This window comes from Ambystoma mexicanum, chromosome 4p, assembly GCF_040938575.1.
Source record: "Ambystoma mexicanum isolate Mex_15411 chromosome 4p, UKY_AmexF1_1, whole genome shotgun sequence".
NCBI lineage: Eukaryota > Metazoa > Chordata > Amphibia > Caudata > Ambystomatidae > Ambystoma > Ambystoma mexicanum.
In genome coordinates this window covers 131,746,848-131,773,379 of record NC_090927.1, presented here as the reverse complement: position 1 = coordinate 131,773,379, position 26,532 = coordinate 131,746,848, and the positions used below count along the sequence as shown (strand labels likewise).

Here is a 26,532-nt window from a genome sequence, read left to right as displayed (position 1 = left end):
ACTGCCTTACGCAAAATCTTGAAAACCACACTCGTCAGGTAACCTCTGCCTGCCATGTCTCCCTCTCTGTACCCTCTATTGCCTACCCTATTTCCTCATGGCCTTCCTCTATGTTTTTGCTCTTGTAACCCAATTCATTTGCATTGTAATGTCCTGTAACCAAGTTTATGTACCTATGTAACTACCTGTAACTAAGTCTGCATCCATTTGTAACCAGCAAGTCTCCATGTAACATCGCCACGATGCCCCCGGGCTGTTGTGCGTTCTATAAATTCAAATAAATAAATAATGTGTTTTGCTCTACGCCAATAGCTACTCATATTCTTCCACTCACTGTTGCTCTTCCCACTCTCCCTCTACTACTGTTCCTATTCCTCTGCTACCACTATCCGTTTACTACCTTTACTTCTCCAAGCCACTCAGGGATATGCTGCCCTGCTCACCCCTTCGCTACTCCCTATTCAGACCCTCAGGGACACTCGGTATGGTGACCTGCTCACCCCTTCGCTACTCCCTATTCAGACCCTCAGGGACACTCAGGGTATGGTGCCCTGCTCACCCCTTCGCTACTCCCTATTCAGACCCTCAGGGACACTCAGGGTATGGTGACCTGCTCACCCCTCTACTGCTGACTACCACTCTACTGCTTATTTTCTTCACACGCTACTCCTGCTGCCTACTGTCTTTATTCCCTAATACTCCTACCTCTGCCACCATTACTACTACATTCCATTACTCCTACACTACCTCTATTACTCACTCTCCTCTCTCACACAAACACTCCACAACCCCCCTCCTTATAATAGCCTCCTCACTCCTTTTGCTCTCGCCTCCTCTGGTCTCTCGGATGTCTGCAACCACCCCCTGTCCTCACCCAACTAACCCACACTTGCACACTCATAAACACCTCCTTAAATACCCTACTCCCTCCCCTGATTGGATACTCGCACTGTCCAATCGCTTACCTGACTCCGGAGTGTGACAGGGGAAGGCCATGTGAGGGCTTCAAAGGGTTGGTAAGCCCGTTCCTTTCCATCAGGGACCCTGCCGGGGGTCTGGGGCTGTGGTATTGCTCAAGGCGTGCAGGGGGCCTTTTAGAATGATAATGACATCCCTGGTGATGGAGTGGGTATAGGCCTAAGTACAGGCTTTTATTTAAAATAATATTTCCCTTGTGGTTTAGTGGAGGCTTGTCCTGGTGCGGTCTCCAGCTGACCCAGATGGAACCTTGCTTCTTTGACAGACGATGTGGTGGGTGCTCCAGCACCCCTTGGCTCTGTGCCCCCCTTCTCCGCTTCCTCCGGGTGAGGTGGCCGCGTTGTGCCGCTTCTGGTACCCTTTGGTTTTTTGTATGGACGGCTAGTGGCGTCTTCTCCTGCTGTGGTGCCATCTGTACAGGTAAAGAGGACTGGGAAGAGGGGGCCTACCTGCATTTAGGCACCTGTGTTGCGCTGGTGTGGGCTTCATCCGCCCGTTTGACAGGGCCACAACGCTGGCCCTGTCGCAATGGATTTAAAGAAACCAAATGTTTGTAATTAACAGTGATTAGGAGCTAAACACTTCCTGAGTGTTGTTTGTTTATTGTTGAATATGTACTTGTCTATGGATTTTATTTCTAAGAAGCCTATTATCTACTTAAAACCTATACGGAACTTTGCGGTTCCCCATTTGCTTTCCCTGGGCTCTGAGCCAAATGCACAATCTTTAAAATCCCCTGTGGGGCTGCAAGAAGAATACAATACAAAGGGGAGACCATGAATCATGCAGGCGATGCTATGCAAATGAAACGTCCTTGCATTACTCCATTCTGAGCCTTCTGAATGCATGTCTCCCTTTTTATAATGCTGTCCCTGAGATGTGAGCTGTTAAGCCTTAAGCGCAAGTGGGCAGTCAACCTTACCCAACCCCAATATTTCATGGATATGTTGAATTAGAATCCGCTTGTATGCTCTCCTATTGCCACGAAAGGTATCCATGGGTTCAAATGCTCACACATTGTCTTGATGCTTCATCCTGATCTGATGCTTTCTTTGGTCATACGATTCTTCATAACATGTCTGCTAGAATCCTGATTCTGCATTTGTGGTCACCTTGCAGTCTTTATCAGTTCTGAAAAAACTGGCCACTCTATATTTGGGGAAGGAGGGTCATGGGGACTAGAGTGATGGCCATTATGTTCATGGTGGTTCATGTATTATGAGATTCTGCCTTCCCTGCCTTCATAGATGCCAAACAGCCTTTGCCATTAGCAATTGTTCCAAAACTCTCTCATGGCTGGAAATTCAGGCAGAACTGAGGCGTACCAGTTGGTGTTGCAGGATAGGTGTTTGCGTCCTCCCATAGATTAGTCATCTTTGAAATGGCTCCAGCAGCAGACTGGAGCCAGAGCTCGTTAGACGGCCAACAGCGAGTGTAGGTGTGATGCCATGACTGCCTCGGTCATGGCATTCTGGGCATGATATCACCAGTGATCTTTCCCCACACACACTACACGTGCTGCTCCAGAAACATAGCTGCTCTATTTTACTGAACCTATAGAAATGTCTTCCTTAGAAGAGTATGGCTTTTCAATGAATGTACGTGACAGATGTTGGCATCTGATTCACGCTCGTGCCGTGTAAGGTGCCATTGAGTGGATCACAATACCAATACAAATGCCTGTGGTTCATGAAAGACCATGCCCCCAAAGGCTCCTCAGTAGCAAACTGCAAAGGGGTGTACTGAGCTGTCAATGGGTGGGAGCAGGGGGATACTATCTTGGTTTCCTCCATTCCCGGAATGAGTTGTCACATCGCGATGCAGTGGCCACCCACTCAAAAAAAAGATGAGAAAAAGCACAAAGGATCTAGACCCAGAAGTCACTCTTCTACCAGGTACCACTCATTTACGGACTGACTCCATCTGACTCCTACGGACCCTAAGTCAGAGGCAGAACGATTCCAGGCATGAATGAAATCCAGCTGACGGGGTATTTCTTTCTGTGGGTTCTTTCAAGGCTGACCTGGAGGTTTTCACGCAGTCCATGCTTGCCACCTTCTAGCAGTGTAGGCTGCTGAGACCCTTGCTCCTCCTACGCTGCACAGCACAGAGCGGCTTAGTACACAACGCTCTACTTATTCAGCATCAGTCTCTACGCCACCTGTGGAGTTACACGCATGATTGCATCTGGCATGCCATAAAGTTGCTGCTGGAGCAAGGGTGCCCTTTGAGGACCTGTGGGCTCAGTTGCCACTCTTTGGCTTGTTTTGAGCTCATTTGTGCTGATCACGAGGAGGGTCTAAAGCTGCCCATCATCTTGTGGTTGCTGCAGGTGTGTATGCAGACGTTGATGTGCATATGGGTCCCAATGATGTTGATCCTGATGTAGATTATTTGACCCTAGCCCTTCAAAGTGTGGTGTGAGCACTCTGCCACCTCTGATGGTGCATTTCAGCGTAGTGAGGACAAGGACTGCTGACTCTGTAGGACTGTTCATAAACGCACTGATATTTTGGTGTTGGGTGCCAGATAAGAGATCTTCGTTCCCGGCGGTGCGGCTTTGCGGGTGCTGGTACTTTCGCTCTCAGTGAAGCCTTCCTCTGTGCATCTCCATCAGAGGCGTTGCTTGGGTGGGGCTAAGGTGGCTATAGCCCCAGGTCTTTTGGTTGTAGCCCCAGATAGACGCTCAAGGGCAACAACAAAAAGGCTAGCTAGCCCAGAGTCCCGACAGTCGCGACATTAGCAGAGCCCCGGATCTTTTCCAGACCTACCAACACCTCTTATCTCCAGTAGGCTAAATGTTTGCAGAAAACACATCTGCTCTTGCGAATCCTGTGCTCTGTACTAGCAAACCCTCTACTGAGAATCTGCTAGTATATGTCTAAATGTGGGATTGATTCCTAATGCTTTGTCGAACATGTCCCCGGACAGAGAATGAAAGAAACTTGGCCCCTTGGGCAAGACGGTGCTGGCTTCAATCAACCTAGTCCTTCAGCCTGCTAATGCCTTGTGCACTCTTTGCCGATACTCTCGCATCTTAGTAAATGTGATCGGACAGCGCTCTGTTAATGCCTGGCTATGTTTGTGCTTTATAAATCTCATACGTTACAGGGTCTGCAGTACATTTCCAAAAACAATGCAGACCCGTCTCTGAATTTATTTTGCAATGTTTCATGCGGTTTCATCAGAGGGGTGTAAAATTGTAGGGTAGGGTCTCAAATCTTTAGAAATCTGCTTATACCTGAATGGGAAAAAAAGTTTGCTTGTGGCTGCAACCTGAACTGCAGGATGGGTTTGCACCAAACTTGTGTGAGGAGCGGCAGTGTAAATATGGCCAATAAGTAGGTAAACATTTTTTGGATGTCTCTGACCAATCACCGAGCTGTGTAACATTGGCGGTCATCGTGTAAAGGTGCTAATTGGGCCATTGAGAAATGTGAGGTGATATGTCTGAAATGGCCACCATGTTGGATTTGCGATCTGCAGCTGTAGAATAAAAAATATTAAACACAACATTACACAAGCTAAACAACCTGTGGGGAGGTGAAGGTGTGGAATATGGCCAGAAAAAGGCAAACATCTGTATTTTCTTCAGCTATGAAGTCCACGAACATCCCAGATGTTCGGAGACATTGCTGTAATGTTTGAAAACTTGATAAATGTTCGTGACATGTAATTATGGGTAAGATGCACTTGTTGGGCAGCTTATAACATTCAACGAAATCACGCAAAACTTTACAAACAAATTATAGAGCCAACACTTAAACGTTTGGAAGAGGTTTGGTGCGGTTTTGTCAAGGGGCGGTCCCAAATGTTTCATAATGCAGGTAGACTAGAACGGGGAAAACAATTGCTTGCAGCTACAGCCCAAACCGCTGGCAGGATTTGCACCAAACGTTCGCACAGAGCAGCAGCTTGGTCCCGAAAGGATGTTTTGCAAATTTGGTGCTGATCCGTCCAGCGTTTTATTTTTTGTAAACAGTGCAAAAATGGAGGTAGGAAAAAAGAAAGCTATGACAATCTGGCCATTGGCAATGGCCAGCAGGGATCGGCTGTGGGGTTAAAGTTGGCACTCAGCCTGGTCTGTGGCAATGCCCAATGTCTACTCTGAAGCCCATGTCCCTAGGGATTGTGGTCAGTGGCCATGGGCACAGGCCATATACAGCGACCCATGCTCCCATTATGAGGGTATATAGTGGCCATGGCCACAAGCCTTGGGCAGTCGTGCACCATCCCATTATGGTATAGTGGGCACTGCACCCGGCTGCAACAGGTCTACTGGCTGTTGTGGGTGGCTTGATAAGGCCTGGGGCACTGCTGAATCTTATGCCCCAGTCGCTTAAGCCATAACTTGCAGCGACAGCATGTGTTGCTCAAAGTGATACACGTCAATGTGCACTGCAAAATATATGTTAAAGGAACTTTATAGTTTCACATATTTTAAAGAGGTTTTTTTAATAACTTGCATGCAGTGCTGGAACAGAATGAAACATCTTCAGTTATAAAGTGTTAAAATTCACTGAAAAAACGTTGTTAAAGGTGCATTATGGTTAAGTTGCCTTGCCCAATGACTACTGTAAATTGGTTGGTGGGGCTTGTGATATGGCTGAAGCCCATGCCCCAGGGATTGCAGCCACTAGCCATGGCCGCAAACCATGACCAGTAGCAGTGATGCCGTTTTGGTGTAGTGGACACTGGCCCTTGCTGCAGGCTAGGTGCAGTGGACATTGTCGGTGGGTTGGAGGTGCCGGGTTCATGGTTGAGCCTCATGCCCCCTAGGCAAGTCAAGAACAATGACTTGCATCCCCAAAGTGACACACATTAGTATGCATTGCAAAGAGGATCTTTGTTAAAGTTGTGTTTTAGTTCTTTCATATATGTTAGCAGTGGAATTATTAATGACTTACATTGAATGCTGAAAAATCATGCAACACCTTCATTTATAAAAACCGTTGAAATTCAGTGAACATTTTTTGCTAAACAGACGTTATGGTTAAGTTGCACTAATAAAAACCTGTGAAATGCAGTGAAAAAACCTTGTTAAAGGGACATTATGGTTGCAGCGCAAAATCTAAAAACCAAAGGTGCAAGCTATAGCTGCCTAGCTTGGCATAACTGGCAAATCTCTTGGGTTTTAGATTTTGCGTTGCAACCCTAACGTCCCTTTAGCAACGTTTTTTCACTGAATTTCACAGGTTATTATTAGAACAATTTAACCATAATGTCCCTTTAACAACGTTTTTTCGCTGAATACATACTGTAAGGGTACGGAAGGAGGAGACTAACACACAGGTTGCATGGTTGTTGGCATAAACTTTTATTAGTAATGAAATTAAAGGGAACGCCTAACTTTCCCGGACTCTAAGAGGGGATTCTCTACCTCATCTAAAAGTGATAATGGATCTGTCAGGATATCTTTGCAACAAAACAAAAGAATCCACCATCCTGTGTCAAGCCCCTACCTCTGACCCTCACACTTAAAACTAAACTAAAGAGGTTTTGGATTTTCTTGGTCCAGAAGAATGGCTCCCTTTTTCTGTACAGCGGATTAAAGTTCCAGTAGTTAGGCAGGATCTTTACCTGAAAGAATCACTCCCTTCTCCAGGCCTCAATCCCTTTACAAGGCACAAAACGAGTCGTAATGCCAAAATCAGTAAAGGTTTTACTAATGTGTGTCACTTTGGGGACAAAGTTCAAACTCAATTCAAACTCAAAAGGTAAAGTTCCAGTTCAAACATCAACATTCCTGATTGCCCATAGTTGCTTCTTCCCTATTGGGTTCCTGAAGAATACTTCCCTTCTCCAGGTATCTTGACACAATGCCAGTGGGAATGACTACCTTCCTCTGGAATCTCTTTTCACTTGGTTCCACGATTTCACAATGCCAGGGGAATGACTCCCTTCCCCTGGCCTTTATTAGGTTTTTTTTATCACAGTTCATAATGTCAGAGGAATGTCTCCCTTCCCCTGGCCTCTCTCTGGCTTTTTATCACAGTTCATAATGCCAGGGGGAACGTCTCCCTTCCCCTGCCTTTTCTCATATACACTGGTCTATGTGGGTCCCAGACCCATATTACAGTTTCTTTAGTGATTTGTTTTGGCAGACCTGGTTCACTACCCTGCCAGATACTGCCAGGAAGGAGATGACTAGTGATGCTCTCCCTCTCAGGTTGTGGGTCCAAGACCCTGCTATATTCTCTGTATTTTACTCCTAATAGACCTGGTTCACTCCTCTGCCAGGTACTATATTTTAGAGTATTCCTCGGTGTTATATATGGGTCCCTGACCCTTGGTTTGAGGTTTCTCTTGTCCCCTATTCCTACACCGACAGCCCTCTGTTGTTCTTCATTCAGTGGTGTCAGCCACTTGTTAGCTTCTCTGGCTCTCCCGCGTCTTCCGCTGCACTTGTGGTGGCTCTGCACAATTTTTTCCTAGGCGGGCTGCACATCTCCCCATGACAGCATGGTCCGTCTGCTTCCTGGTAGAGGACTCGCGTTTCCCCAGCTTTCCAGTCGGACTGTGCACGGCGGACTGGGTAGGGATGCCTTGGTTCCGCTTCTCACCTCCCAGACAGCAACCTCTCCTTCTCTCTGTGTTGGACGTCTCCCTGCACCTCCTCCTCATCTCAGTACCTGTCAAGGAAACCTTCATTAAGTCATCCCTGCTCTTCCTCGTCTCAGTTACTGTAGGGTAGTCAGTTTCACATATATAGATGGATGTGTTTGGTATGGGAGTGAGGGATGATAAGGTGAGCTCATGGACTGAGGGGATGTAAAGGAAGTGAGAAGATGTGATGAGTCTTGTACTGCTTTCTCCCTAGATGGTAGTCCTTATCCATAGAGAGGGAGTCTCTCCCCATTAGCTCCTCCCGCTGAGCTGAGTACCACCCCAGGGGGATTATCGGGTAGCGGCCTTACCTCTCTGGCCTTATGCGAAGGGGCTCCCCCTCTGGGAGAAGTGACAACATATCGGAATTCGTCATAATATTTATAGACATACATGAAGTCTGCCCAACGTCTATCTGAATTTTAGAAGTACCTGCAGGAAATGCTGTCTGGTGGGAGTGGTGCTGTGGTTCCCATTATGAAGTTAGCCTTGATACGGTTAACTGCCTGGGCAGATTGATGGGCCCAACTGTGGTCATTAGGTACACTCCTGCAGGCATACATCTGGATTTCCCACAGATATTTGAAATCTTATCAATATGCCATTTGTTGCGAAACATCTCTTTGACACTAAAGCTGATGGCTACGTAGAGAAATTCAAGACATCTAAAGCTATGGCAAGATCACTGGGTTATCTAGTCTGGCTACTCCATCATCTTGCCTTCGTGCTAGGCAACAACACATACCCCAACATTGGTTAATTGCTAGCAGGGGCTGGAGTTCCAGACATGATTGTTTCTCAGTAGGTGCTACTGTGTCTTCTGGGTCTGACACCCAGATTCTCTGTAATGAGGGGGCCTTTATTGATCCAACACCTGTGAAATGTCAGAATCCCAAACTGTTTGAACCAATGGAAGTAGATTATGGAGGACAATGGGGTTCTGAAATAGTTCTGGCTCAGTTCAGACTCCCATTCTATAATCTAGTCCGTCCTCCACTTCACCAGTCCTTCCTCCTGTCAACACCGCATTTCTCTCCTAGGATTAATCTTGTGGTGTTTTTTATTCCTCCACATCCTTTGTACAGCTTTCCTCACTGTGATCTGTGAAAAACCTGAGGGTGTCTCACTTGCTAGTCCCCAGGGATCTGTCATCCAGGTGGCCAGGACACAGCCATCGCTATTGGTGCCAGTTCCTGGGTGTGGACCAGTATGGGGGAGGATCACCTGGATGGGGGATCTTTGGGGAGTGGAACTGGGGCACCGACGGGTGAGACGCAATACCCCATTCCTTATGACACCTTTTCCACATCCTACCCCATAGGATATTTAGAAACTCTGCCTCCCGCACCCTCCCCTACACGAACACGAACGAACACTTTCTCACACCGTGAAAGACAACGGAGCAGTTTACCTGACATGTCCCAAACAAGGGTCAGGCAGTCGGGCAATTGCCGATAACTACACACACCTGACAACCCTTTCCCTTTCCCACAGGGATAAAAGGCCGAGCATGAGAGCGCACCTTGAGGAAGGCCGCCCGCATGAGGAAGCAACCATTCCGGGATGGCATTCTAAACGGAGGAGAAAGACGGTGGAAACCGAAAGGCTGAAAATTGTGATAGCGTGAAACCTGCACTTAACAAACTGCTCTTCGGAAGTCTCTGTGTGAATTGGAAAATGCCTTGGGAGGCAGGTGAATGAAGCCCTAATACCGAACAAGGGGGACCTAAGTAAAGTGGAGAAGGTAATCCAGAGGATTGTTTACAAAGACATTATGATTCCTGAATATTACAAGATGATGATGCTGTGAATTGAAAAGCTAAGTGAACTGCATTGTGGTGACAAATGTGAACCCGACTGAGGGATATCCACAGTGATTTGTTGGTCTGTGCCCGATTGAGGGAGGTTGACGTAAAGGGGATCGGAGCCGGGCTGAGGGGGATCCTCGGGTGAAGAGTAATCGCCCGACGTGAAGATTAGTAGAAGGAACTATTGTTTGTTGTATGTGATACATCAGGCCCTCTGAAGCCAGAGACTTTGCATAAAAACTTGGGCACAGAAGACACTGATATTGGAAAAAGGAACTGTAAACTTGTACTGGAGAAGCCCAGAAGTGTGCTCTGCTCGAGAGTCCTGCCTTATCCCGTGCTTCAAACGTGGAGAAGGGAGACCCCGGCCATAACATCCTGACTTATCATTTTGAGAACACTTCTTTCTTTCTTTGTGAACATTATCCCACACTATTTTGTAGTATAGCGGTAAAGATTGGCAATAGGTTTTTCTTAGTATAGGCCCTTTTTATGTGACTAGACTCCACTAGGACTGTATCATTTGATGGTCGTAGCTTGCTCCCATCTTAGATTTAGGTTTAGATTAGGTGTTTATCTCACCCATTTTTACAGTTTAATAAACACCCTTGAATTGTGATCACTTGTGTGTCTGTCTTCCTTTGATACCATGCCTTCCTTACAGATCCTAAGAGGGAGTGCAGCTTGTCTGTGACTATTCCAAGGTGTACTGGCTTGACAATCAGCTGTTTGTTGTGTTTGGTGGACCCCCAGGAGGGCAGTGTTACCAAACAGGTCACCTGCTTCTAAATTATCACGTGCACCAAGACATGCTATAAACTGCTGAACGAGGCAGTGCCCAAAGGTATCCGAGTCTATTCCGCCAGGAGTTAGGCGATGCCATGAAGCTCTGTAGGTACAACACAGGGTAGACATGTAGATGTACACATAAACTACTGTTTATTGGGGATAGCTAGTGTTGGGTCAAAATAAAGGAAGGCAAAATAAAGGTTCAACAAAAACAGGATGACTTCTCCTTGAGTTCAACAGTTCTTAATTTAGTAATTGTCAATACAGATTCCTTTCAGTTCAGTCACTCTTTCCCAGTGCTGTTTTCTTGTTGTTGTCCCAAGCACTGCTTTCTTGTCTCCTAGACTTGAAAGCTCAAGTCCCTTGCTTCTTGTCCTCCACACAGCAGCTAATCCCATGTAAATCTGCACTGAATGTTAGTCATTTTCAAGGGGAAAGCAGTGGCTTGATAAAGGCTTGCAAAACTCAGAGCTTTCCCCAAGACACTAGTAACCTGGCCTGTTCTACTTTCTCTTGTTTGCCTCCACCCCCTCTTAGGCTCCTGGTTCAGTCTCAGAAAATTGCCTTGATCTTGTTCCTGAATTTGCCTCTCCTAATGCTCCTCTCTGCTCCATACCAGTCTTCTGTCTCTCCTTCTGTGCCTCCTCCACCCACGTCACACACTCATGCCTCCATCGTACCTTGGCTCGCCCCAGTCACATTTGGGCCTCTCCCACCTGATTCTTCCCCTTTTCTCTCTTATCACTCCCTCTGTCCTTCCACCTCCAACCTCTCTTCTGATGTTTCTCCCAACCTCCTCTGTGATACACTCCAACTTCTCTGCAGCATTCTCCAGAGTGCTCCTTTCCCCTTCTTCTTTGGTGTTTTTTTGATCCAACATTTGTCTTCACCTCCTCCCAACTTCTTCAAAGACCTTCTTAACCTCCTTGGTAATGTTGTGTTTGCATCCTTCCACGAAACTCCCTTCAAACCTCCTCTCTGATATTGCTCCCTATCTTCCCTCTAGTGTTCTCGCCTGTTCCTTTCTTCAGCCTCCACTATCCTTCCACGTCCACTCTCCATGAACCTTCCATTTCGGATCTCCACCACAAACACTTCCGTCCACCTTGCCTCCTACGCTCTGTCTCTTCCTGTGTCTCTCTCTCACCAACTCCTAACCCCCACACACAGCTCAGGCAGTGACTGCTTTTTCTTATTCTACCCCTCCCCTGGACTGTGTTCCCCAGAAGTGATTACGTCTGTGCTGAATGATGGTTACTGGGTTGTGATCGGTCTAGTTTGTCTCCCTGATTTACACAACCTGCGGCAATGAGAGGATGCAGGCCATGCAGTGATGTAGACTTAGTTTACTTGACACTGCATGTTTGAATCCACTCACTCGGTCCCAATGGTGCTGGGCAGACTACCCTTGCACTGTGTCTGACCACGAGGCTGATGAATCGTCTGGAGATTTGCTGCCCTTCGTGGAGCGGAACACACCCTGTGAGTACCTTGTTCGGGCCACTTTTCACTCTGCTGATTTAGAGGAATAACACGGCCTACTCCAACCCAGCAATAATGTGAGCTACAACTTGGGTCTTCCTTTTAATGGGATAGGCATAACATGGGCGTGTGTGAATTGATAGTCCTCTACCACAGAGCCGGGTCATGGTGGGGTGGACCCTCCCTGAACTGCTTCCAGGCCCAGCATCACATTGCATGGGGTGGCACCCAGCCCCTTTGACTAGCCCACATAGCACCTCCAGAGAGAAGGGCAGCTGACTTCTTCAAAGGGGACACATGTGCCTTGCAGAGGCGTGTTCCCCTTCTGGATATTTGCCGCACAGACACCCCACAGCCTTCTTTAACACACATCATGTCTGCTGCTGGAGATATAAAGATGAGGAATCAAAGGGAGGACGATCGTATCCACCAGAACCAAACATCGCAGAAGGAAAGTAATGTGTTCTTTACTTGAACGAGCAGGCACTGGTACAACTCTCAGTGTACACATAACCTGTAGGTGGACACATTGCAGTGTGATCATGGCATACCTTTGATCTTTGTGCTCCTAGAGCTTTTTTCCAGGCTATCCCATTGGAAGCAGGGTATCCAACCAGCCTGTAAAGTATGAAGTTGGAATCCCTGAGCGGGTCATTGTCATATTTGCATTTCTTGTTCATGGCTTTTGCAGGCAAAGGAAGGATGAGCTGGAGCAGAGAATGTCGGCCCTTCAGGAGAGCAGGCGGGAACTAATGGTGCAGCTCGAGGGGCTGATGAAGCTTCTCAAGGTAAGACTTGCTCAGTTGCTCATCATTACACCAGCAGTTGTCTTTGTGTAAGAGTGTGTCCTATGTACGTGTTTGATCTTAAGTGCATTGTAAAGCCGGCTCCATGATAACAAATAAAGCAGACTGGAAGGATTTAGGCTTGTCTAAAGCACTATTTTTTTTCCGTAGCATTCCTGTAGCTTTCACACCAGGCAGGGGGCAGGACATGGCATTTAACTGCCCGCCAGCCAAGCTCAGGCTGCAGGGGCGTGAAAGCTATTTGCACCCCAGAAAATTACAAAAAATGCTTGCCGCCATTGATATATGATATGATTATGATATGATATTTTATTTTATTTATATCGCACATGGAAAAGGGACGGCGACGCCCATGGAAAACATGTTCCAAAATGGCTGCCGTCATCCGAAAAGGGACTTGGTCTCTTCTCTATTTTAATGGCGGTGGCTATTTTTTGACATTTTCTTTTTTTAATCCAGCATGGCAGTGAGTGCACAATCGTGCCCGGGGAAGGCAGATTGTGATTGGTAAATCTGTCTTTCCCAGGTGCGAATTTGTCTTTTACCTGCTGCTGATTGTGCAGAATCCTTATAGCAGAAATACCTGCTGTGTTCATCACAAGGAGCTTGCTAACCTGTGACCCTCTCAACCCACCCATGAATTGCCCAGGTTCAACACAGGAACTAAAGGCCTTCAAAAGTTGGCACCAGTTGGAGCTGTGAAATATGTGCAAGATCTTCTGTCATTCAGGTTTATGTTGGTGAGCAAAGAGCCTCCCACAAGCCATGTGCCGTAGAAAGAAGACTTTACTAAAGGGGGCAACTTCCTATGAGCAGAGCTGTTGTGCATCCACCAGTGTAACATAGTAGGGATGTACCCTATGAGCAGGTGGACCCTGCAAAACACTGGGTGGGCCCAGGCCCTTCATGCACTAAACCCATCTGCCAAGACCTCTTAACTAAAGGTTTAATGCTTGTGAGAAACATGAGGGTATTCTCATTCCTCGTTCCCCTTGGACCCTCTGTGCAGGTGGCCAGGGAAAGGCCATCGCCATTGGATCCCAACCCTGGGGGCGGAGAGGCGAGGGAGGATCACCTGGGTGGGGGGTTCTTGAAGACTGGGAGTGGGGTGCCTTTGGGTAAGACATGGTATGCCCCTTTCCCTAGTGACGACCAACCCCACCCTTTTTGCCCTTGCCCAACCTTTATGGGCTATTGTAAGCCAACTCCCCTCATTTCTACACAATTAACACTTGACAGTACTAGGGCAAAGAAGAGGCAACTAAGAGCAGTGAAGACTACGCTCTTTTACCACTCTAGTACTGGGGCGAGGAAGATGTCTGCTAAGAGCAGTGGATTACAGGTGTGTCCCTTTAATGAGGGTCAGGCAAGGCTGATTGGTTATCCACACCTGCAGCCTGTTAAAGGGCTGCCAGTGAATAAATGGAGCCCAACCAAGAGGAACGACAAGGGAAGGACCAAGAGGATGGTGTATGCAGCAGAAAACCATGCGGCGTGGCGTGGGAGTTGGTACTCCATGGAGCCGTCTAGCACCAGTGAAGGGAGCCGGCTAGAAGGCTGCCCATTTCCTTTCTACTCATCGTGCTCATTCCCCATGGTTGGAGGACCACCACAGGATTTTCTGAGAGGTAGGAATTGGAGCCAGGCACCATAGGAAGAGGGCTATGTGATCTGTGCTGCAGCACACACTTTTAAAGCCACCAGTGATTTTCTGGGGATAGAGAAACTGGCTGCGCGTGTGTGTGAACTTGAGCATTTCCTGGCTTGAACACTTTGTATCGGAGTGGTCGTGTGTAACAAGAACACGTTTTGGAAGATCTCTGAGCAGTGACCCATTCAATTAAAGCAAAACAAATCTTGAACTATAGATTAAGGGAAAATGAACCCTAAGCAAAATATATCATTATTGAATACTGAACTGAAGTAAAACTGCATCCATTACAGAATTAACACCTTCAGAGCCCAAAGAGGAAAAAAAAAGTTTAAATTGAAGCAAACCATTATACTTTGAACTGTTGAATGAATATTACAAGTCAACCATTACGTTAAACAGACCGCAGTATGCTGAAATGTAATGTGACTTTACAGATTACATAAACAAGAGATACTGAAGCCTGATTAACAGTGGATTTTACAATTTATAGGCAAACTGCAAATTATCTGAACTATTCAAATCAACATTAACTGAACTATGGAGACAAAGATATGTTGTGTTTTGTTTTGAACTGTGCCACTTGAAACTTGGGGAAGGGAACCCTGAGTCCTAACTAGGAACATTTCTTTTCAAGATTGTTTGAACCATGTAACTTGGAACTTGGAAGGGGAAATGGAACCCACAGACTTGAATAGGACTACTGCACCCTACCTCTAAGAAAGGGAACTTTAAGACTGTGGTCTTTGGAGCGGTTGTATACTTGGGGTAGGGACCTGAAAGGAAGAAGCTCAGGACGTTGTGTTAAAAACTGTTTTCTTTTTGGTTGCTAACATCCCTACACATTGTATAGTTATATTTGTGAGGGCAAGTATAAGGTTTGGACATAGACACATTCTTGAGCTCTTTGACTCAGACTTTCCATAGTTTTATTTAGGTAGGGAAATTCCACCTTAGCATAGTGCAAGTTAGGCCTTTTTCCATCCTGACATTTGAGTTAATAAAACTGATTATTTTGAATCTGGAATCTGTTGCCCGTTTCCTTCTTCATGTTGCCCTCACATGCTAAATTGTTACAGGGGGAATATAGTTTTATTTCAAACACATCAACAGCTAATTCAGGGTCTTTGTCTTTATTAATAAGGACAGTAAAGGTATGAGATCAGCTGAGGTATTGACGTTATTCTTTTAGTTAGAAAAGCCCAGCCCCACTCCAATTTATTGCATCCAACATTCTTATGGATAGATTTGCGTATTGACCCCCTTTATTCTTGTTCTGTTCCCCTTAAGTGCCAGAAATGTGTGTTTGTGTACATATCAAACACCATCACTGTGCTAGTGACGTTAATAATGGATGAAAAAACATTGTACAAGAAATGTGAGAGTAGAATTAACAATTTTCACTAAAACCCCTGGACTGCCACAGCGCCACACAGTGGCCACGCCTGGAAGTTCACCATCAGTTTAGAGCCACTGAACAATGTTATGTGGGTATGCAAATTAACTCCAAAAACGTGCATTTTGTTCTAGAAGCTCTAAAGGACGCTGTCTTGGCTTGATGGAGCTGTATATAAAATAGTGGTGCCCTATAAAACAGGCATTTTCTGGACCAAAATGCATTCTTTTGAGCTGTCGAAACCACCATATTGTATTTCTGCTATGATGCCAAACACACGGAAGCCCGTAATGCTATGCGGCCATGGCATTAATCTCTGCCCAGGGCACGCCTTGTCACGCTTGAGACTTCACCAATGAAGGTGAGTTTTACTGCCCGAGAGCCAGAAAAGTGATCATTAGTGCGAATTAGATTACGGCTCAGGTCTTATTACGTGTAATTTAATGTAATAACATTCATAAAGCGCGAACTACGGCCCAAGGACATCTAGGCGCTAGAACCAGCATGTTGGGAGGGAGCTATTCTAAGATCAAGAAAAACACAAACGAAACAAAAAAAGATATGTCTTCAAGGCTTTCCAAAAAGCCAAATGATCACTCACATTCTGAAGATGGTCTGGGAGAGAAAACCACATAGCAGGTGCTTCCCGCACGTGTTCTCCGAAATCAGGGAACAGTCAGAAAGTTCTGTCCTGGAGGGGGCATAGGGAATAAGTTTAGCCTGCAGATACTCAGTACCAAGCTGGTAGAAAGCCCGGTGAGTGATGCTGACAGTCTAAACTCAATTTAGCTGTAATGGAAACATCTGCAGGAGGTGGTGGTCTTTACCACGTCGGCCGGTCTCACATGGCACTGTAAAGCCATACCTCGCAAGGCCGAAGGATGTTCTGTTAGGACGCTCATTGTCAATGTAACCAACTATCTTTCCTGCATGAGCCGCATTGTGTAAAACCATATAAAAACCATGAGGCGTGTAAACTCAGGCCACTGCACTTACATAGGACGAAACTAGGGTTTATCTCAAATGAGCTACCCCAAGACAGGTTTTACAGTAAACATATAAGCCCATTTATATTGTTGTGCTTGTAATAAGAATCCCCTTTCCAAAACCCTGACCGACACTTATGAATTTGACATTGCTTTCTTTATATTCTACACATTTTTCATTTCGACATCACATCAAAAATGTTTAAATCCAAAAGCAATAGCAAACATCCTAACAAATACAAATTGCACACACGTAATTAGTATGAAACATGCATGTGGCTAACATTTATACACATTGTTAAAACTCTCCCAAACATTTCATTATTTTAAAATGGGAAAATCCTGGTCTTCCACAAGTCCCTTTGCAGATGAGCTGCCCTCGACAGGTTTTTTCCAAATTGCATTATATTCGGATCCATTCTCACTTGTTCTCCTGGTTTTAATGTGAAATGAACATCTGGTCTAGAAAGAAATATAGCGCCTCTTAGTCAATCACACTTTTGGGACTGGGATAGTCTGCTGGTTTCCCGGTCCCTTTCTGCACAGGTGTATAGAAATACATGATGTCTCTGCCTTTGCTGCCTGACTTGCTTATTGGATTATTTGGTGAAGGTTTCTACAGATCTAATTTGCATGCCCACAATGCACTGCTCGGACGCTTGCCTGCCACAAAAGCGAGGATCGGAAGGTTAAAGAGGGAGATCAGAGAGAGCGAAAGAGGACACAACAGAAGCAATGAACGAGTATTTCAGAAAACCAAGGGGGAACATAAAGAAACAACTCTGTGAGACATGTGCGAGGCCAAGCAGGGAAGGGAGGAGAGTCTGGGAGGGAGTGGGCAGCAAGACAAGGAGGAGGGTGTCAATAAAGGGACTGTGCCAAGAACAGGGAGATGATTGCTGACAGATCATGTCGCGCTGCAGTAAGCGGGGAATTTGTCAGGGCAGCGGTTAGTAAGGGAATGGGTAGTGAGAGTAGGCGCAGAGGTGTGGGGCAAGGATGTAGGTGAGGGCCAGAGCAGGAAGTGCAGGAAGGCACAGGGGGTTGGTGCTTAGTGGGCAGATTGCAGAGAGGGTGGGGCGAAGTCCAGTTTTAGCATGCGCCACAAAGATGTTTTATGTGCAATTAGTGGTTAGTCCAATTTGTAAGCGTTTCATATTTTCAGTGTTTTTGCAGCTTATCAACAAATTAATTTTAGATCCATTGTGACTTATTCTCCAGGTTTAGTAAAAAAAATACAGTTGATTCTATTCAATCGCATGATAAGAAATTCAAAATGGGAAATTAAAGCGCGCTGCTGCACGGGAGCAACATGTTGCTTGCAGCGTCTTTGATCTGTTTTTTCCCGAAAAGTTGCTGAATGGCCCATTTGAACACATTACTTTAATGTCAGTCATTGTGATCCGCAGGAGTCCAGTAAATTGCCACTTAGCGGAAAAACAAAATGGCTGCCTCCGTCCATAACTATTGTCCAATTATTCTAAATGTGCTATTCACTGGCACAACCCAGCTGGACACAAGCAGTGCTTTCTTTTTATATCGTCAAATGGTTGTTCGTGCCGTTGTAGTCTGGTACATTTTCACTGTTGAGATTGTTTGCACGCCCTTGATCTCTGTGTAATTGGACCTGTTTATGTTTTTTCGTCTTTCCGTTGCCGCCACCTCTAGGAAGAAGAGCAAAAGCAGGCAGTAAGTTGGTGTTAGTCTGCAGTGATTGGCGCTACCCGTGCATGACTAAACCCTGCCCAGAGCCTCTCTTCATTGATGCTTCGCTAGCCGATTCTGCTTCCTTTCTTTCTGTGGCCATTGGCTATTTTGTTCCTTGCCAGTATACTCTGGTCCAACCTCCGAAGAGGTGCGCCTTTCATCCGGCTGCCCCCTAGACAAGCATGATGTCCCTTAACAGGATTTCCTTAAATGCTCCTGCATGGATATACACTGGCACGGTAGGACATGTACAATTAGTACATGGCAAGTTGCTACAGGGCATGTTCAAAAGCAATCATGTGTGGATAGCAGAATTTGGTCTTTCGCTAATGTCCATCGTCAGATGAGTTTCTTTTTGAAGAGAGACCAAATTGGAGCTTGTACGTTACCTTGCATGGCTCTTACTGTTTGTGTTTCCTGCGCTTTTGCTTCAGCCCCCGCCTCTTTCATTTTAATACCGATTGCCTCATTAAATGCATGTTTTCTTCATGAGGTGTTTCAGTTCAAAAGAATGTCCTACCCACCATTTCTGGTGCCTTGTGAAAAGATCTTTCTTTGCACGGTCTGTAGTTTTGGGATTTTTTCTGCAGGTCTCTTTTGAGGGACTACATTGGGGAGTTGACATGTTCACCAATGTATCATATGCAATGGTTGCTGTGCATGCTCACTGTAGCCAACGACCTTCAGTGTCCCCTCATTTGCCTCGCGGCCTCTCTCCGTTGCTCCTCATCTCCTGCTAGTTGCCCCACTTCTCTAGTCACATCAGTTGTGAGAATATTCCTGCCAGTTGCCTTTCAACGTACTCGTCACCTGGCCGAAGCTCATTAACTCCTCAGCCTCTCCCGATTGCACTACAGCACCTCCCATTTGCCCAACGAGTCACTGCCCTGCTTTGTATTATTGTCTACATTTCTAGAACTGTGCCCCTTTATTATTGCATTGTATGTGCACACTGGTATGTTACGCCACTGGGACTTGTAACAGCAGTGTATTCCTTTTGCATGACTTCGTGTGCTCTGTACTCTGCAAGAAATATCCCTTATGATCAGAGGTTGAAGTGAGCGGGAGCTATCGGGAACAGAGTTGCACTACTTTTAGTTTGTATTAACAGTCCTCTGCTTTTCACACCCATTTTCACTATTCCTGGACTGTTCTTATTTAAGTTAAAGCATACCTCTTCATTTTACCGCCCCACAGCATTTGCAGATAAACTGAAATCAGTTTGAGCTTGGATGCCATCTCAGCCTGAATGGACTCTGGTTGGCTTCATCTGAGCCAGCAGAAGCTGGAGGGGATACTGCTAACATTAAGAAATATGTACCTTTTCCCCTCACCTCCTTCTCATGTTGAGAAAACATGCCAAGATGTTATATCAGGTTACGTGCTTGGACGTTATAGTCTAAGGTCCAAGACGCTTTCCAAAAAGTGCTATTTCAATATATGGTAGCTATGTATAATCTGTTCCTAAATGTCATTGTACCAGTGTGCAGTTGTAGTAGGAGCCACAATACCTAGTCTCTTAGTCTGTTGTAATGACCTTCTGGGGAGTACTTTAATGAAACTTATTAGGAGACTCCAGGTGGTTCAAAACTGATTGGTTTCTGGACATAGGAAAACTGATCGTGTCCAAGCTTCTCGCAGGAACCTGTTGTGGCCTCGGGTAGAGTGGACAATGCAGCTTACACTTCTCCATCATCTTCAGACTCATTCTTGAGGCTGTGCCTGGCCACCATAAGGATACCACCGTGCAGCATCACTCAGGGTGGACCCTTTGCTCTAGGAAAGATCGGAGTGCTTCCTCTTACCACTCTTTTTAAAACCAGAAAGGATTAAAGATTGTCATTCTTGGGTCCAAGATTTTGGAATAAATTAGCAACGTCAAATGATGACAGTGCAAGTTTATGCCATTTTAGATCCACGTTGAAGCAATATCTGCTTGGGTAAATTGGATACGGGTGCCAGCAGAGATGTGATCAGTGAGTATAGGAGATTGATTTCACAGAGACAGTGGGCCTCATTACACGGACGGCGGTGGACCAAGGTGCTATTAGCACCTTGGTCCATGCCGGTAAAATACTGGCACCGCCTTGGTGGAAAGGGGAATTACCGCCCTATTCCAAGGTTGGTGGGGCGGTAATTCCCCCTTCCCCCATTGCCCTTCCCCATTCCCATTTTTGCCCCATAGCGCAAAATGGGAATGGGGAAGGTGCTAATTACGGCACCGCAAATTGCGGTACCGTAATTAGCTCCCTGGTCCCTTTGCGGGTTGGTTTTTAAATTCTCCAACCCGCAAAGGGACCTCGTAGTAAGGCGTTCAGTGTTAACGGTCACGGTCACCGGTACCATTAACGGTGACCATTAACCCTTACCGCCGTCCGTGTAATGAGACCCAGTATATAAATATGTCAACCAACTCATAGACTGGTAGGAAAATATGAAAAACAATACAGAAGACCTAATTATTTGGCCCCTTCCACTTATTTGGCAGTCAACCTGCCCCAGACATGACCCTATGACTCAAGCATTGCAGTATGCTCCCTGCCAGGCCCACAGTTTAGCTACTTTGTCTGGTATACCTCTGCCACTGCTTAAGTAGTTGGAGCAGAACAGAGGTTTCTGTTTGGTTGGCTGTGGAAGGCAGGCTAGTACTTACTGGTTTGCGTGAGTGTGAGTGAGTGGATGAGTGACACATGGTTGAGTGGTATGCTCATGTTTTCCTTGGGGTTTGCGTGGTCAGTAGAGCAAAGTCCATTGCCATCAAGCAGGACAGTGTAGTGGGTATTGTCAAGAAATATTAATCGGTGGTAGAAGTTGGGAGCCTTTGGAGAGTGCTTCATGTGTGTGATGTAAGTTGGCTGCGTATACTGATGCCGGTAAAGGGTGCTGCAGCAGTGCTGCATTGCTGTTGAGAGTTAGATGTTAGTCCCAGGTTCAGATGCCTGCCTTGCCTTGTCTTGTCAGGGATTGGTCATTACACATCAAACACCAGTCTTGGGCCAGTGGTGACATCCTTACCATAGCATACCATATGGATGACAGCTACACAAAAGTGAATGATGCATGAAGGTAATTAGTTCCAAGACAAAAAGAAATACAAGGCACCATTGAATAACTAAGGGGTTACCAAATATTCAGAACAGCTACAAACAAACAAAAGATTGATTGATGTGCGTATCCATAATGCGCCTATACACAGTGTGTTTCGAGTTCTAAAGGAAAGACTAAATCATAAAATACTGGCTGATTTTTGTTAGTTTCTGTTGATTCATTTATACGAGACACGTTTATTTATTGAGAATTGATACGGCTTCGGATGTGAATGCAGCCACTTTGTAGTGGCCCGGCAGGGAGCGAAAGAACTGATTTTCACAGCCCCGGAACATTTAGATAATGTACGTCCGGAGGGCAGGAGAAAGAGAGTGCAAGGAAAAGTGCAGGAGACAAAGCATAATACAAACAACAACGGTTAAGTGTAAAAAGTACTGCCACGATACCAAGCAGTGCCGTGGCAGGGTAGAGGCACTCACTCAGTAGAGCGTTCCATGAGGACTCAAGGATCAGGCATGCATAATCAAAGAATGTATAGAAGTGAGGAGTGTTGAGTCTTTTTCTGAACTGCATGTGGTTTTCCTCGGCTTTGATTATTTTGCCAGATCATTAAAACGTTGCCCCAGCGACGCGAAGTGTCCTGCCACTAAACATCTTTTTCTTTACTCATCCGATGGCCAGGAGCCTGGAGGAAGTGGATGTTAAGAGCCTGGGAGGGCACTACTTCCTCACTTTGTGTTTGAGTTACATAGGAAAAGTGATGAATCAACTTCCGGGGCACCAGTGGTCCAGGGATGAATATCAGTTTCTAAACCATCAATCAGCCCCACACCTTTAGTACACCAGAAGGGGTACGAACAGATTGGAAGCACACGCAAATTATAAAACCTCCTCCTCCAATTTTGGTAACGTGGACGGAACGTCAGGCTTATCTCCGGAAAGGTTGTGGGTCATTGGTTAGTTGAAACACAGCGAAAATACAATTATTACCCAATGATAAAACGGACTGTCCAGTCAAGGTTGTATAAATATCTACTTTATCATTATCACAACAGACAATTATAGCACACTACAAAATACAACCCACACTACAAAGAAATGCAGAGGACAGATGGCTTAAAGAAGGAAAGGGGATGCAGTCTGGATACTGACAGGAGGGTAGTTGGTAATGTAATTTATCGCAACAGTTCAAGGATACTTGCTTTTAATACAAGGGGAGCAATGGGTCGTAAAATGTCACAAGGGGCCTTAGAGAAGGATCAGGAGGACAGAACCATAATGTACCTCATGCTTGTAGAAGTTCATGGTGCTCAACAGGGTCGAGTCGGTTTCAGGGCAATTTGCAGCTCCTGCAGAGTTCAAGATGGGGGACAGCTATGGGTATCAGGCGGCAGGCAGTTTGGCGAGCGAGGCTGGCCTAGACGGCTGCAGGCTGGCCTACATGGCTGCAGGCTGGCCTACACAGTGGCTTGGGATCAGTAATACACTCAGTGCTGGTTGGCGTATCTGAAGCACTGGTCGAGGTTTCTCAGTTGACGTTAGCGACTGTGGCGTGACAACAGTCAGCGCTGCAGTCAGTTGCAGCTCGAGGGGCTCGAATATCTCGAAAAATGTTCTTTAAGGCGGAAGTCGGTGCATGCTTTTCGATGCACTCACTCACTCCTAGCTTCTTCATTGGGCTTGTGTCGTGCTTTAAGGTGGACGGTCCAAAGCTGAGGAGAGTGTTGCAGGCAACTGCCTTGTCCTTGGTTTGGTTCAGAGACTCTCTGGCACTTCCCACCTAGGAAGCTTGCTTGTAGAGCCTAGCAGCCTAGCAGGACATGCTGGGTTCTGGATGGGTACCGGTTCTGGAGCTGCTGGAGGGTCTTCTGGATTCAGTATCTCCCTATCTCCCTGGGAAATGTTTGTGTTCCCTGGGAAATGTTAAGGGGAGGGATATTGTTTCCCTCTTTGGAAATCCTGGCCTTCCTTCACTGGCAACAGCTGTAAGGCAGACTGTACCTCGAGCCAGGGTCAAAATGAGTTCTTCTTGTTACTCCTTGCAAAGTCATCAGATAATCTGCCAAAAAAGGGTCTCAACCCTCTTTTAAAGCCAAATGGGCCCCAGTGGTTGGTGTAGCCTAAGCCTACCTTAATGAACCAATCCTGGGTCCCCACCAACAATCCCCTGTATGCATGATGTCATAACCAAAGTGCTTTGCAACAGAAAAGGTATAGGGATGAAAACATGTAATACAAAGCCCCACCCATCTTCCTGTCTGTTGTGGATCAAAGGGTCTCTGGTTAACTGAGCTCTCTGTGGTTCCTGATTAAAGTGGCAGGTCTTCCTTGAAGCTACGGCGAGACTAGACTTTCGTTCACCGCCAAATCACATACTTGTACCTTCTGAATGGGGTCCCCCTGTGGGGATGACTACTGTAAACAGCTGTCCCATACATGACAGGTCAGCTGGCTTCAGGTTGACACAGTGCATATCAAAGGGGTTGGGGTTTTCCTGTCCTTTGTTAGTCCTGCGACCAGGCCCCCCATGGGCCTGTTTGCATTAACTCTGATTAGTATGCGAGGCAGCCACCAGCAGCTAACAAAGGAAAGGGCTGATCCATGGAGCCATTGTTAGTTAATTAGGCTGGCCATGACAGGAGGAAGGTTTTACCTTCCCCCCTTCTGAGATGCCTTGATGTACTCTTGGCTATCATATTCCAACTAAATATGACAGGAGGGATGGTGACTGTAGGCTGCGTCCACCCAGAGTACACAGATCTGTGTATGTCGTGCGGTGAACATAGGAAAATGTGTGTGGATTAGCCCCACACATTTTCCAGAGGTTGTTATACCATCAATCAATTTCATTAAACATTTAAAAATAGGCCAGGTGAGCTCACACCCACCGTGCGGATGGTCACATTCCTCACAGGGACTGTACACCAATATGCCCAGTTTATGATGCAGATGTGGTCCAGTCATCAACAGGGAGACAGAAAAATGATCTCAAAGCAGTTATAATGTGGTCTCTACGTCTTAGTGAAGGATGCGCTTAGCAAACTTGGTTTGTATGCCTTAGAACCTGTTGAGCAGCTACTTGGGAAGGCCCAGGTAAAAACTGTTGCAGAAGCCAATCCTCAATAAGAACCCTGGCCCTTGTAATTGCCACCTTGTGAAATAGAGAAAGTGGATAAAACGCTTGTGCAGTTTATGGTTTAATTACTTAGCCAGTTCTTGGACTTGAAGGAGCGTGAACCAATGCTAAATCCCAGATTCTTGGCAGCAGTGACCAGGATAGGAGGATGCTCATAATGGTGAGCCATGCTCACTGCAGAGTGTGTGGGATATCTGAACCCCTGCAGACGATTTCCCTTTTGGCCACATTTAGGTCAAAGCTGAGGTTAAACGTTCAATCCTGGATGTGAGGGAGGCAAGATGAGATAGTGCCAGGTAGGGCCACCCCCGGATTGGAACCAATCTGCAATTTGTCAGCATACGTTTGGAAGGTGCAAGAGAAAGGAGAGATGGGTTCTGCAAGAGGTTGAATGTAAGTGTTTGAGAGCCAGGAGGAGAGGATGGAGCCTTGAGGGACCTCCCAGTTAGAGATTTTAGGTTCATATAAGAAAGGTCCTCACTTAACTTGCATCCCATTATCAAGGAGAAAGAGGGAGATCCAGTCAAGAGAACTGCTAGTAATGACAAGGGTTTAAGTGGGCAAATGGGGTACCATGGCTGACAGTGTCAAAGACAGATGACCGGACCAGAAGATTGAGGGTAGCAGGGCATTTGCCGTCAAGTTAATCGCACATAAAAGAGGCTCCAACTTTGTTCCTCTGGAAGGCCAGAACCTAGATTCAAGGCATTTGCTAATTAAATTGATACTAGTGTAGCAGAGGTTGCTATTTAAATTAACCTGTTCAATGAAAGCACAGATCGGCCGGAATTCCTCTCTTGCCCTCAGGTCTTTCTCCACCGTTTAGTCTCTGTTCACTGCAAGTTCAAAGGGGCTAACAGAGAGAGTGCAACAGTACCTATCTGCTCCACTCTTAAAAAAAAACAAAGGCTTACAAGGGAGTGCTAGGCAAGAAAGGTTTTCATTTTCAAATAATTGCAAACCTGAAGTAATCTGGATGAATTAAGCTAATTATATCCTGTTTTCAAAGACCAGTATGTATTGACTTCAATTTTTTTTAAAGATCCTGCAATTCCATTCCTAAATATGTAAGATGATTTACATAGTTCTTAACTATAGTATTGATACTGTAAAACATGGCATTGCGTTCAGATGGGGCTCTCAGTACTAATGTGACGTTAACACCCGATCCGGCGTGCCGGATCGGGTGTTAAGGCCATTAGCACCCCCGAGTTACCAAAGCAGCAACCCGGAGTGCTATGCTATAAAAAAGCATTTTCCTTCAGTCAACGGGACGCCACACGCTTCCCGTTGAACGAAGGAAAATCCTTTTCCAAGATGCCCGCCATGGAAAGGGAAGATGGGTCCGTACGGAGCCCCTCTTCCCTTTCCATAGCAGCCATCTGGAGCATTGAGGACGGCGGGGAGCAGCAGAGGGCGGCGGCCAGTGCTGCCACCAAAAGTTAAGTGGAGAGGTGGGTTGGGCTACATTTAAAAAATAAATGGCGTCCCGTGACCGGGAAGGCACCCTGCGGGTTGTAAGATCAGAGATTTCAGCCTGCGTTCTGCGGAATCTGATTGGCTGCGCTGCCCTCCCCGGGACTAATGGAAATAAATATCGCTTTTATGGGTGCACAGGGATGGAATTTTGTGCTCGAGCCTTTCAAAAAAGGTAGCAGGCGCTGCGCTTGAACCAACCTGGCTCGGGCTTCAGGACCTTTAGTGGCCCTGCCCTCCCCGAAAGTGTTATTGAATGCTGTATTGAAAACAGTTGACATCAATGACAGGCGCGGACCATCTTGTCCCCCTGACAATTACATTTACACGGCCTACCGCAACACCATACTATGTATTTAGTCTCCAGCTATGACTTTCCTTTAACATTGTGAACTTTTTTATTTATTTTTATTGTGAAATTAGTTTAGAAAAAGAAAAACAAACTTTTAGTTACATTTCCACTCTGTAGCTTATCATATCACATTAGGTTGCTCTGAACGCCTAGAATCGACAATATTTAAACAACCAAACTGACAAAAAGTTCAATTAATTGCCAACTTGAATTATGTGTCAGTCACAACAGCATTCATAAACTTAATAACTGCACAGGTCAGTTGAGCGTTATTGCCTGAGATTACGTAGCACCACCACTACTCCATTTTG

At 46.0% G+C, this 26,532-nt stretch overlaps 1 protein-coding gene across 7 annotated transcripts in view; it reads left to right on the top strand.

Annotated features, from left to right (window-relative positions):
• Positions 1–26,532, top strand: part of DTNB (dystrobrevin beta) — a 1,559,893-nt gene that overhangs the window by 1,332,860 nt on the left and 200,501 nt on the right. For 5 of the 7 annotated variants that reach the window (XM_069605560.1, XM_069605561.1, XM_069605567.1 and 2 more), the window contains 2 exons: positions 12,355–12,451; positions 18,171–18,191. In XM_069605560.1, coding sequence (XP_069461661.1) covers positions 12,355–12,451; positions 18,171–18,191 — 118 coding nt within the window. The remainder of the gene's footprint in view (positions 1–12,354; positions 12,452–18,170; positions 18,192–26,532) is intronic. The other 2 variants (XM_069605562.1, XM_069605566.1) reach the window with 1 other exon arrangement.